Source organism: Hyperolius riggenbachi, chromosome 9, assembly GCF_040937935.1.
Source record: "Hyperolius riggenbachi isolate aHypRig1 chromosome 9, aHypRig1.pri, whole genome shotgun sequence".
Lineage (NCBI taxonomy): Eukaryota > Metazoa > Chordata > Amphibia > Anura > Hyperoliidae > Hyperolius > Hyperolius riggenbachi.
The window spans coordinates 229,748,599-229,761,830 of record NC_090654.1 but is presented as its reverse complement, the minus strand read 5'-3'; the positions used below and the strand labels follow the sequence as shown (position 1 = coordinate 229,761,830).

At 43.3% G+C, this 13,232-nt stretch overlaps 1 protein-coding gene across 4 annotated transcripts in view; it reads left to right on the top strand.

The window, feature by feature from the left end:
- The window catches only part of NUMB (NUMB endocytic adaptor protein), a 173,177-nt gene that overhangs the window by 117,092 nt on the left and 42,853 nt on the right, over nt 1-13,232 (top strand). For all 4 annotated transcript variants that reach the window (XM_068254126.1, XM_068254124.1, XM_068254127.1 and 1 more), the window contains one exon: nt 7,919-7,993. In XM_068254126.1, coding sequence (XP_068110227.1) covers nt 7,919-7,993 — 75 coding nt within the window. The remainder of the gene's footprint in view (nt 1-7,918; nt 7,994-13,232) is intronic.

Sequence of the window (13,232 nt, the reverse complement as noted above, 5' to 3'; positions counted from 1 at the left end):
TAACCATTTCAGCCCGCGGGTATTTTTCATCTTATGGACGAGAGGAATTTTCCCCTTTCAGCGCTCATCCCATTCATTCCCCAATAACTTTATCACTACTTATCACAAATAAATGATCTATACCTTGTTTTTTCCGCCACCAATTAGGCTTTCTTTGGGTGGTACATTATGTTAAAAATTATTTTATCAAAAATGCATTTTGACAGGAATAATAAAAAAAAAAGAAAAAAAAAAGATTTCTCAGTTTTCGGCCATTATAGTTTTAAAATAATACATGCTACCGTAATTAAAATCATTTTATGTGACCATTTGTCCTGTTTATTGCAACGTTAAAATTATATCCCTAGTATAATGTATGGTGACGATATTTTATTTAGAAATAAAGGTGCATTTTTTCAGTTTTACATCCATCACTAATTTTGAGCCCATTATTTAATAAGATGCCCTCTTGACATAGATATTTTTTTTCCCCCTATAGTCAGTAGGCGTATTTTACTATTTGGCCACAAGATGTCCCCACTGAGCAAAATTCTATGTAGCGTACAATTACACTACATAGGATACAATGTATTGTTACATTGTAACAAGGGGAAGTGACGTAGGCTTCCATCGAAAGCCTCCGATCACAGCGGCGGCGGGGAGATTATGAATGGAAACATTGTTTCCATTCATAAATTTAACGATCGGGCGGCGGAAACCGGCGGAAATGACGGCGGGAGATAGTGCGGTGGCTCCATTTACAGAATACTCAAGAAGGTCGGCACACTCTGTCGTACCAAGTCCTGTTTATTCAAACATGTGACAAACCATTCCACAAACCAATGAGTCGTTTCGGGCCCCGTGGGTTCCCATTTGTCAAGGCTACAGTACAGAATAGTAACTATATTACCATTCTGTACTGTAGCCTTGACAAAGGGGACCCCACGGGGCCCCGAAACGACTCTTTAATTTTGTGGAATGGTTTGTCACGTGTTTGAATAAACAGGACTTCTGGATTTTTTTTGTGGATTACAAACCCTGGTCCAGCACCTCACCAGTGGTGTGCAACTCCTCTCTCTCTGTCCATTTACAGAATAATCACTGTTTTTGAACAAAAACAGTTTATTCTCAGCGGACATGCTCGGATTTGTCCCCTGCAGCCAATCCCCACTGCTAGCAGCAGCAGCGCCATCGCGGGCATCTGCCTGCAGGATCGCCTGCAGACCCCCTAAACTGCAGAGACGTGACTAGCTAGTTCCTGCGGCTCTAGTTGTTGCCGCTGCGGACGTGAAGTTCACGTCCGCGTGGCTAAAATGGTTAAAGGATACATGTGACATGATGAGATAGAAATGTGTATGTACAGTGCCTAGCACACAAATAACTATGCTGTGTTCCTTTTTTTTTTTTTTTTTTTCTTTTTTTTCTCTCTGCCTGAAAGAGTTAAATATCAGGTATGTAAGTGGCTGACTCAGTCCTGACTCAGATAGGAAGTGACTACAGTATCACCCTCACTGTTAAGAAATTCCCCTTTTTATCTTTCTTGCTCTCAGAAGCCATTTTCTGCTAGGAAAGTGTTTTATAGTTGGAATTTCTTATCAGTGAGGGTCACACTGTAGTTACTTCCTGTCTGAGTCAGGACTGAGTCAGCCACTTGCATACCTGATATTTAACTTTTTCAGGCACAGAAAGAAAAAAAGGAACACAGCATAGTTATTTGGGCGCTTGGCACTGTACATACACATGTCTATCTCATCATGTCACATGTCACTTCGGGTAACCTTTAAATGGAAATCAATTTGGCAGCCTCCATATCCCTCTCACCGCGCGGTCCCTTTAATATTTAGTCGAGATTACTAATAAAAGAAGTTTAAAGGATAACCGTCCTGAGAGGGATATGGAAGCTGCCATATGTTTTGCCTTTTAAACAATACCAGTTCTGTGGCATCCTGATGATCTTTTGTGCATCAGCAGTGCCGGAATCCCACACCTGAAACAAGCATTTGGCAAATGCAGGAAAACACCAAGGGCCTGATTCACAAAGCGGTGCTAACAGTTAGCATGCTGGTGAAAAGCCCTTTATCATGCCTAAACTCAGTTTAGGCGTGATAAGTTTAGGCAGGCTAAGTTTAAGCACCAACTGGTTTAGCACCGCAGTGCACAGCTGATCAAAAGTTTTGCGCTAGCAAACTCTGGTGCACTTCGCATAGAGTTTAATGGCGCTGCTTTGCGTGCAGGATTTTGCGAGCGATCTAAACTTAGCATGCCTAAACTTATCATGCCTAAACTGGCTTTTCACCAGTGTGGTGCAAAGGTTATCACGCCTAAAGTCTTTTAGGCGTGATAACTGAGTTATCACCGCTTTGTGAATCGGGCCCCAAACCTTTAAAACGGCATCCTTGTTCAGTGTCCATGGTTAAAAGTATTAGTCTGAGGATCAGGAGGACACCCCGGCACTCTGAATTGTTTAAAACAAAATAAATATGGCAGCCTCCATATCCCTCTCAAATCAATCCTTTAAATGGGAACTGCTTAAAAAATAAATAAAAAAAATCATGCATATTAGAGTGTCTGACCGAAGTCTAATCTGATTAGTTGCATGCTTGTTTCTGGTATTCGATTCGGACACTACTGCAGCCATAGAGCCCAGGCAACTGTCCTTTATTAAAATGAAGTAAATATGGCTGCCTCCATATCCCTCTTACTTTAGGTTCCATTTCAGCAGTTTTTTAGGTTCCCTTTCTTCAGTAATCTGACTATTTTGCCCCAAATGTAATAGTAATAACCTTCTATAAAGGAATTGGATATTGCATTACGCTAGCAGAGCAAGGCCATGCAGCCTTAAGTACCTAAGAATTCAGCCTCCTGGAATCCTTCATTTTAAACACTTTCACAATCACAGACATCATCCAGGTATTTCCCTGCCCTGTTCTTCATATGCCAGCTCAGGATTACATAATGCACAAGAGCTGATGGGAAGCATTACGCAGGATCAGGTCTTTCTGGGTGTTTCCACTTCCTTTTTAGGTTCGGTATTGGAAAACAGGAAAGGGTGTTTTTCACATTTTCAGTGAAAGGGACTGGAATAGTTAAAATCTGATTTTACCACATAATGTGAAAATATAATTTCGGTTTTAGTCAGTCTATTATGTTCAGCAATCTCGGAATTGCTCATTTGGGTAATTTGTCACATGACCACAACATTTCATTTTTTTTTAATTTATTTTTTTTTTTTTTAAGGAAAAAGAATACTTTTAAAGGGAACCTGAAGTGAGAGGTATACGGAGGCTGCCATGTTTGAGCAATACTGGTTGTCTGGCTATCCTGTCCAGCTGATCCTCTGCCTCTAATACTTTTAGCCATAGTCCCTGAACAAGCCTATGCAGATCAGGTGTTTCTAATATTAAATGACTACTGTAGATGGGTAGGGGGAAACAGAGTTGAACTTACCCAGGGCTTCTAATGGTCCCCCGCAGACGTCCTGTGCCCACGCTGCCACTCACCAATGCTCCGGCCCCACCTCCGGTTCACTTATGGAATTTCCGACTTTAAAGTCGGAAAACCACTGCACCTGCTTGACCGTGTCCTCGCTCCCGCTGACATCACCAGGAGTGTACTGCACAGACGCAGACCGTACTTCACGCAATACACTCCTGGTGACGTCAGCGGGAGCGAGGGCAAGGCCACGCAGGCGCAGTGGTTTTCCGACTTTAAAGTCAGAAATTCCTGAAGTGAACTGGAGTAGGGCACCGGAGCATCCCTGAGAGCATCCCAAGAAGTCTTAAGTTCAACTCTTCTCCCCCCCCCCCCCCCCTACAGTAGTCCTTTAATGTTAGATCTGACTTGATTAGCTGCCTGCTTGTTTCTGGTGTAATTTAGACACTACTGCAGCCAAATAGATCAGCAGGGCTGCCAGGCAACTGGTATTGCATAAAAGGAAATAAATATGGCAGCCTCCATATACCTTTCACTTCAGTTGTGCTTCAAAGCATGACTCTGCCCAAAACGTTTTCCATTTTGGGGAAGGATTACAAACGCTGTAGGCTTGCTATTTCTCTCTGTGTCCCTCTGAGGAGGTCTCCTCTCTTTGGGCTTGATTCACTAACCTGCGCTGCTACAGGTCCAGGAGCTTCAAAATACGATATTCCTTCGCTTTGATTGGCCCAATAGCCTGACTGTCAAGTGACAGGCAGCCTACAGGGCCAATCAGGGCTCCTGGCGGGTTCAGTGGCGCGCTCATTAAGTGTAACAAAGCGCTCTTTAAACTATCTGAGCCCAGTGTAATTTAACTGCGCATGCTATGGCTGCATAGCGTGCGCAGGGAATTATAACCCTTCCTGCTGTCATTAAGCTGCGCGGCTTTGTAAATCAAGCCCTTTCTGTTTTGTCTGTTTGTGACACTTTTTCTGCTAAGTGAGCAATATTTCCCCAACAGGAACACAAGCAGCAATGAAAAGGTTCTAAAACGGCCACATTTTTGGCAAATTGTAGTATTTGTCCAGGAGCAGTCCTGCTTTTTGTGACACTGATGAGAGCAACAGAGGAGGAATGTGGACAGCAATAACAACCCGGGTAGACTATAATCACTCCATCCAAAATCTAAATCTAATTTTTGTATGGAAAAAAGCTTTATGTAAACGTTACCTATTTCTGTTCTGACAGGGGCCTGGAAAATAAAAGCCAATAGCAGTGCTTGCTGTACTTGCTGCTTGTTGGGCCTTTAGTCAACCACAACCTGTACCTGCCAGCAGAAAGATTTAATGAAAAAAAATCCAGATTTCCTGACAACCAAAGGGAATTTTTCTGTAGACTGAGGAATTATTTTTCTGTTCTAAATAAGAGACATTCAGTCTGTCAAAAGACGGGCTTGCTTTGGTGGCCGGAAGAACAACATCTGTTTTTCACAATCCAATTTCTTGGTAGCTGCAGATCCTGGATGACGGAAGTCCTAGAAAGCATCAGAAGCGGCATACTGCCATTGTCCTTCCTCCCGGTCTCTAGGGACTCCAAATATGCTGTTGTGTTTACCATAATATTGAAATCCGTTCCTTGTTTAGGCCATTTCTAAATGTATTTAGTAATTTATAAAATGCACAAAAACATGTTTCTAAAAAGGCGCACAAACACGGGCGTGGCTTAAAATGCACAGATGGAAAGGAGGCCTTAAGCTCAGCACACCATACAATCTTGATTGTACAGATTTAACAAATGTATGTATTATAAGGGCCAACAGATTGAAAATACCTTGAAAGATTGATTGGATAAGCTCTTATACTACATAAAAGTGGTAAGATTGAACAACCAAGATTGTATGGTGTGTGTTGAGCATTAGAGATTTGTTTTTTGTGTATCACAGAGTGACAAGAAGCTCTTTCTCGTGGGAATTTTAATTCTCTGTCTTTTAAAGTGGAACTCCGACCAAATGTTTTAAAGGGAAACTGAACTGACAGGGATATGGAGGCAGCCATATGTATTTCCTTTTAAAAAATACAAGTTGCCTGGCTGTCCTGCTGATTGTCGGCTTCTAATGCATTTAGCTGTAGACCCAGAGCAAGCATGCAGATCAGATATTTCTGACAGAAACAAACACTGACACTGAACATTTATATTGCGCTTTTCTCCTGGCGGACTCAAAGCGCCAGAGCTGCAGCCACTAGGGCGCGCTCTATAGGCAGTAGCAGTGTTAGGGAGACTTGCCTAAGGTCTCCTACTGAATAGGTGCTGGCGTACTGAACAGGCAGTGCCAACTGGTATGGTTTGGACCTAGTTCACACTACAAATCGCAATTTGCAAAGCAATTTTCAGATTGATTTTTGAAGAAATGTGCATTTTGCACATTCCTTTAAGAAAATCACTCTAAAAATGGTACAGGGAGCACGTTTTCGATTTTTGTTAAAATCACAACGCTGCAGTGAGAACACCGTTGTAGGATGACACTGCTTTAGCATTTTGCCAATACCTGGCGATCAGCAAACTAAGCGCCAACGCTCATAGTGAGAACCAACCCTTAAAGGGAAATAAACATGACACCCTACATATCCCTTTCAGTTCAGGTTTCCTGTAAGAGTGGGTTACAGTGTGGAGAGTTTGTAACCCTTGTTCGATGTTGTCTTCTTACTTGATTGCTTTTTGTCTGTTTGGTATCTTTTCCCACCACTTGAGTCATATCATCCCAAAAACGGGAAATATCCCAAGGGAGGGAGAGGATGGCCATGGAAACACTTTGTAGCTTCGTTATCCATTTTGGAAGTTTCCCTGACTCCTTGTTCTGATCATAGTCACTGAGATGAAGTGTAGGAAAACTAGGGCACTGGTGCTGTGAAAGGAGAACTTTTAGTTTGAAATGTTCAAATCCGATTCCTCTGCACAAAAAATAAAATTAATTATAAATGTTAATGGGCATTGAAATCTGAACATACCCACTGGTCTGGGCCGCAGACAATCTAACATATTTATGCCCCCACAAATTAATCAGTGAGCGATCCGGACTGGCATATCCTTTCAGTCGAGTGCTAACTTACCCTACTGTTTGTCTACTCGCACAGCATGCTCCGTGCCAATCTGCCATGAGCCGTGATGTCTGCCCTCCTCCCCCCTCCATAGCAACAGAACACATTGTTGGCCTGCAGGCTAGTGAGGTGTCTGTACAGAACTTGAGCCCTGACTGTTGCCCTGAGAGGAAGAGTCCTGATTCCTGTGGGTGACAGTTAATTGTTTATGTGTGTATGCATGTGTCAGCAGATTCTACTTTCATATAGGTTCCTCTCAGATTGAATCTGATTAGAGAGTGATCTATGGCTGTCAGTGTAGTGCTAACAGACTTCCAAATAGCTTTCAGAAATCTGCCCAGCTGCCTTCACTTTCCGAGCTCCCAAGGTCTCCCCCATGTACTGTGTACCCTCAGGCCTGTGGTGAGTGTTACAGGCTCGCCTGTCCACTGGCGTGCCTCCTCCTGTGTCCCTTGTATCTTTCTCCATGGCCACTGGGGGAACCTGTACGGACGCCACGTTCATACAGCGGGGTCATTGGGTACAGGCACTCCATGGAGAAAGATACAGGAGGAGGAGCACCAGCAGACAGGTGAGACTGCAGCACTCACCACAGGTCCTGTAGGGACATATTTTACATGGAGACCGGCTGGGTGTCTGTTGGGTCCGCCGGTCGTTGGGAGATCAAACACCGCTACCACTGTGCACGCAGCAGAGTGCTTTTGTGGTGGATCTTTCCAGCATGCCGGATCTATTTAGTCCATAAATCGTTTAAAATGACAAATGGCTGACCACGTTGTGGCATCGATCTTTGCTATATTCGATCATTGTGATTTAATCGGATGGATATCTATACCACAAATTTAAAAATGCATGGGCACCTTAATTTTCCAGCATGAATCTTGGTAGAATCTGTGTATCGTTTTTCATCATAAAGCTGAAGACACACTGAGCGCTTTAAATTATACTGTGAACATACTTCTTAATTTATATGAAGACCCCTTATTCTAGAATTTCACAGTTCTCCATCTCATTCCCAAGGGAATACTTTAAGCCTTGTTCTAGATGGCAGTCACCTTTACCAAGTCTAGCATGGGCACAGCAAATATACTGTATGTAACCAGGCTTTCACTACATTCCTCACAATGTTAATGTGATTTTCCTTTAAATTATACTGTAAACATACTTCTTAATTTATATGAAGACACCTTATTCTAGAATTTCACAGTTATCCATCTCATTCCCAAAGGAATACTTTAAGCCTTGTGCAAACTCTTAATTATTGCTGTTTGGTTACCTAGGAGAGTTTAATTTGTGTAGTCTTTGCCTGGGCCGTATAAATATGTATTGCACGCTTGTCTGTATTGAAGCAATATAGTGTTCTCACTAAATTAATCACTTCTGCATATTAAAAAATATTGTATTTATCATTTCTTCCTTCTCTTTCTTCCTAGTACCTGGGACACGTGGAGGTGGATGAATCTCGAGGCATGCACATTTGTGAAGACGCAGTGAAAAGATTGAAATCAGTATGTATTAAGTGGTGTACATACAGTGGCTAAACCTCTGTGTTCTTCTTTGTGCTATGAATCTGTATTATTTAGTATCCAGCTGACCATCCAGGTTATTGATGCAGCGGGGTTCTGGGAGTGAAGCTCAGCTGCAAGTGTTGCATGATGCATGACCTTACGGCCGTTCTGGTTCTATCCAGCTTGATGGCTTTGGCTAAAACGTGGCATCCTTTATATTTTAGCTGCTGATTTAATGAATGCAGTTCCCTAGCATGGCTGTCTTCCTCATTTTATTGGATGGATCCAGTGGTCTATAGAGGTGATCATTGATGAGCAATTTATCTTAACAGATGCAAATTTAGTTTTGTCTGTTTGTATGTAGCTTTGAATTGGGCCAATTAAATGCAGGTGCCGCTACTTAGGATTGACCTAGTTTCAAGATTTATTTGTAAACTATCACAGAACTGTATGGAAGATGGGGTTAAAGGAGATGCCCACAATTTTCTAAAGGCAGCCACTAACGATCCAATCTAGCTGCTAAATCAAACTGGCAGGCGATTAATCGTTTCCGATCAATCATGCACACTAACGAACAAACACATACTGGCCAATCCGATCAGGTTGATGGGATCGATCAGTTTTTCCGATAGATCCCATTAATCTGCTGGGATCCACCACTATGGTTCTGCTCATGAGTGTGCTTGACTGATCGTTTTCGATAGATTATAGCTGCCATCGGAAACGATTGGTCATGCGCCGGATGGTATCATTAGTGGCCAGAACTGCCAACAGAGGTCTACCATGTTGGCTGCTCTACAGTATTGTTAGTAATGTTATTTTTTAAAGCTGTATATGTAACAAAAATGGGAAATCTCCTTTTAAAGGGATCCCGCGGTGAGAGGCATATGGAGGCTGACATGTTCAGTGCCTTTTAAATGCACATATGCACATTGCCTGGCTTTTCTGCTGATCCTCTACATTTGTTACTTTAAAGAGACTCTGTAACAAAAAAAGTTCCACTGGGGGGTACTCACCTCAGGAGGGGGAAGCCTCAGGGTCCCAATGAGGCTTTCCCCTCCCGTGTAGCTGCAGGCAGTCCAGCGCTGGCTCCCCTGAAGCGTCCCGCAATCCGTGCTAGACAAGCCTGACAAGGCTTGATATATTTACCTTCCCTGGTTGCAGCGGGTGGCACTGTTGCAACTTTCAGCATGGAGATAGGCGGAAATAGCCGATCTTTGTCGGGTCCGCTCTACTACACAGGCGTAGGAGACTTGCGCCTGCGCAGTAGAGCGGCCCAACAGCGAACGCCTATTTCCGCCCATCTCCGAGCGGAGAGCCGATACTGTGCCTGCACTGAAGCCGGAAAGGTAGATATTTACTGCTCCGCGGTTCCCGGAGCTTTTTTGCTGCCGCCGTGGGACACAGGAGGACAGGGGAAGCCTCGATAGGATCCGGGTGCTTCCCCCACTCGAGGGGAGCTTTTCTTCGTTACAGGTTTTCTTTAAGCCATAGACCTTGAACTAGCTTTGCAGATTAGTTGTCTATAACAAATCTGACAAGACTAGCTGCATGCTTGTTTCAGGTGTAAATAAAATAAATGTCAGCTTCCATAGGTCTCACACCTCTGGTTCCTTTTCAGAGTGTATGGTCTTTATTTGCTTGGATTTAATTTTTAATGAGTTTAGCATTAGAATTTTTAGGTTGAGGAATGGGATTGTCTCATATCTAGTTTACTTCAATGCTGTTTGCTTATCTGATTAATAGCTCTGTTTCTCCTTTGGTTCCACTTTTTTTATGCCAGGACATTGTACTCGCTGGAAGGTCAGAATTGAGTCCTGGCCTCATTTTAATGAAGTGGTCTTGGCTACTTGAACATAGAGTAGTATGCTAAGTTTAACTGAAAGTATTAATAAACTTCGGAAGCTCAGGCTATTGTTCCTGTGGATTGCACACACTTCCTACACAGAACAATGTTGTCATTTTTGTGTGAGCAGAGACTGGAACTTGATGAACTTGAGCTTCCTACTTAAAATAGCAGCAGGCTGTAGGACGAGTCTCCCTGCCCTCCCATCCCTAATGTTTTAATGCTTTGCTTATTAGTCACTATCCACATATAATTGCACCTGTCTTATCTTGTCCTGTTCCCCGGCATGCCTATGAGGAAGAGTATTTGCGTGAAGCCAAGCTGTTGTCCATCTTTGTCGGGCACATTTCAGGGACAATGGCTTTCAGACTATATTGTTATATAGCTTCATTATTATTTTATGTTAAATGGGAAGCTTGATAATGCGTTAGTGTTCCTCATAGACAAGCTTGCAAACCATTAATGCAGATCTAAACTCTTAAGTCCTGTCTTAATACTCTTCAGAAGTGGTTGCCTTTTGCAACCTATTTTTGTGAGCATATCTGACACCTTTTTAGTTGTAATTACCAACTGTCTTATGATACTGCACCAGATTGGGCTCCTGGTCTCCTCCCTTCCTTTTCTTTTTCCTCTCTACCACATTCTTCTGAAGAGTCATCTCCTGTGTAATGATCCCTAAAGTTGCAGAAAAGTCTGAATGACTTGCTGTCCACATGGAATTCTGGGAATTTTACTGCCTTTTGGTGCCAGTCATGTGATCAGTGCTGAAATGCTGAACACAAGCAGGGTGATATACTAATGGCCCATACTCACGGGCTACAATTGTCGCCGCAATCACGTGGCACGCGCGTGTTGAGGCGACAGGTCGGCCATGAGTATGAGGCGCGCATCCCGAACCGTCGCTCGTCGCTGCTGTCGCCAGGCGATTGGCGTGGTCAATCGCATGGCGACAGTTGCTGCCACAACTGTCGCTAGTCCGCGTGTGTATGCAGACTAGCGACAGCAACCAATGGAGAACTCACGGCGCTTCCGGCGGGGGGGAGGAACGTCGGCGACAGCTTCTGTCGCTTCAGTAATCCCTGTTCCGCTTGTGTATGCGGAGGGACCTGGAGACGAGCTGTCGCCGAACTGTCGTGCACACGCTCCCGTGTGCTAGCGACAGGCAACAAAAGTAGCCCGTGAGTATGGGCCATTAGGGCTTGTTCACACGAGTGATTGCAGAGGGCTCTTTTTACAGTGTCTCTGCAGCTAGTAAATGCCTAGGTATGAAAGGTATAGAAAGGTTATATAGAGTTGACACTGGTGTTCAGGAGGAATGTTTGCCTTACTTCAAAGCTGGAATAAGAGTTAATCAGGACGTCCACAAAATGTTCAAAATCAGTTTATTGCATCATTTAAGGTTAGGGATCCACTTCGAGTACTTTGTGTGAAATCGCAAAGCACTTGAGGTTTCCTAAATTGTGAAAGCGCTACAGTTTCACCACAATTCCCCGAGCAATCATGATATGGCTCTGCAACAACCAATGTTTTTGCTCCCAAAATGCAGCATGCAACGATTTGCGATCACGATGCTGCCAGTGGGACTACCCTCAAAGTGTTCCACAAATGAAGCGCTTTGCAGTTCCCTTGGCAAACCGCACTGCAAAATCGTTCCCAGTGGGTCCCAGGCTGAAGTATTTTGAGATGATGAATAACAAAATGAGCCTCTATTCCTTTATTCACGTAGTAAAGTGCATTGGCATGGCTTTTGGATTTGGATGAGACTCCACATCAGAAACTGATGGTGCCTTAGGGCCTTTTTTCACTACCCTGCGATTTGCATTCTGTCTCTGTCCGTTAACGGATGGCAAAACACAGGGTACAGTAATACAAACTGCTGCAACCATTTCTATTAGGCCTGGTTCACATTTGCGCTAAAAAACGGTCCACTCCCGGATTGGATGGGAACGGATCCAAATTTTCCGGACCGCTGAGCCCATCGGAACGGAAGCTTTAGCGATGCATTGGGGGCAATGAGGAAACGGAACATTTTTTTCACACTAGTGAAGAAACAGGCCATTCTAAATAGAAAAATGCATTTTGGGGGGGTGTGGGGAAACGGAACGGAAACCGTGAGAACCGATCCGATCGACCGGCGATCAGATCTGTGTTCACTGATCCATTTGCCACTCCAACGCAAGTGGAGAAGAGCCCTAAGTCCTGTTTCACTAGCCTGGGATGATGTTTGCAGATTATCCCATTCACCACTTCCTTTCAGGCTTTCACTCAGATCACCTGGTTTAGAATTTTCTTTATGTATTTCCATCGTCTCAGTACCAATCACGTGATTGGCACAACAGGATGAAGTAAAGCCTGCAATAAATTTTGCAGTCTTCAATCACGTGGAAAATGGAGTAAACCAGCTGCTGCTGAGAGGTTCTTTAATTTATAAGTCAGCCACAGAAATGTAGATGTAGAGGACAGGGCTTTATTAAGACAGGAGCAAAGTGCGGATGGTACGAGTGAGTCATCCATGCATAATATTATTATCAGGCCATTTCCATCACAGGAGGCCAGGATGTACAAAGGTTCTCATTGTCACCCAATGTTTATTTCTCTCAATGTGTTTGTCCTTGCCTATAACATGTATGATGTGTTTAATATATCTTCTTGTTTTAGCAGGTTATATAAAGGCTTATTATTAACGTTTTCTTTCAAAGTGTGTTTACCGATTAAACAATTAACCAGAGTATATAATCAAACATGCATGAGCGCTTTTTCTTTTTATTATTTAACTCTGCTGTGTGGAACCATCTTTACCTTTAACACGAGCAGCTCTTGGTTTTTTATTAACAATTAACTGCCACCCAGAAATTAGGAAGATGTGGTGAAATGTCCTCCGTGTCTGCTAGCTGCAGGGCCTCTTCATGGAGGAGTGGTGTGATGAATTGGAGAGTGGTTGAACTTGGCAGCAAAAGGCACATCTTCTCTTATTAGATGTCACCTGCTAGTGATTCACAGCATACATTCTGCGCTCTCTGCGTCAGCTATATACATATTGTAACTGCTAGAATCTAAGCCATGCACAGAGGGCGCCATACAGAGCAGCTCAAGCATTGAAATATATTACCGTTACCTGAAATAAACCTGTCACTACAGTGAAGCATATATACTACCTTCACAGAGCTTTATCTTCATGATTCTTGTTTACTAGTGACACAACTTGTGTAAAAATCTGTTTATCTGTTGCTGAAATCCTGTAGGCATACACTGAAGTACTATACTCTGGAGAGAGTGGAGTCTTATGACAGTTCTAGAATATCTACAACCACCCATCCAGCTGTCAAGCCAGGTCAGGACTAGGGATGGTCAATGCAAATAAGTGATTGCAGGATTATGCAAATTTGGAATGCA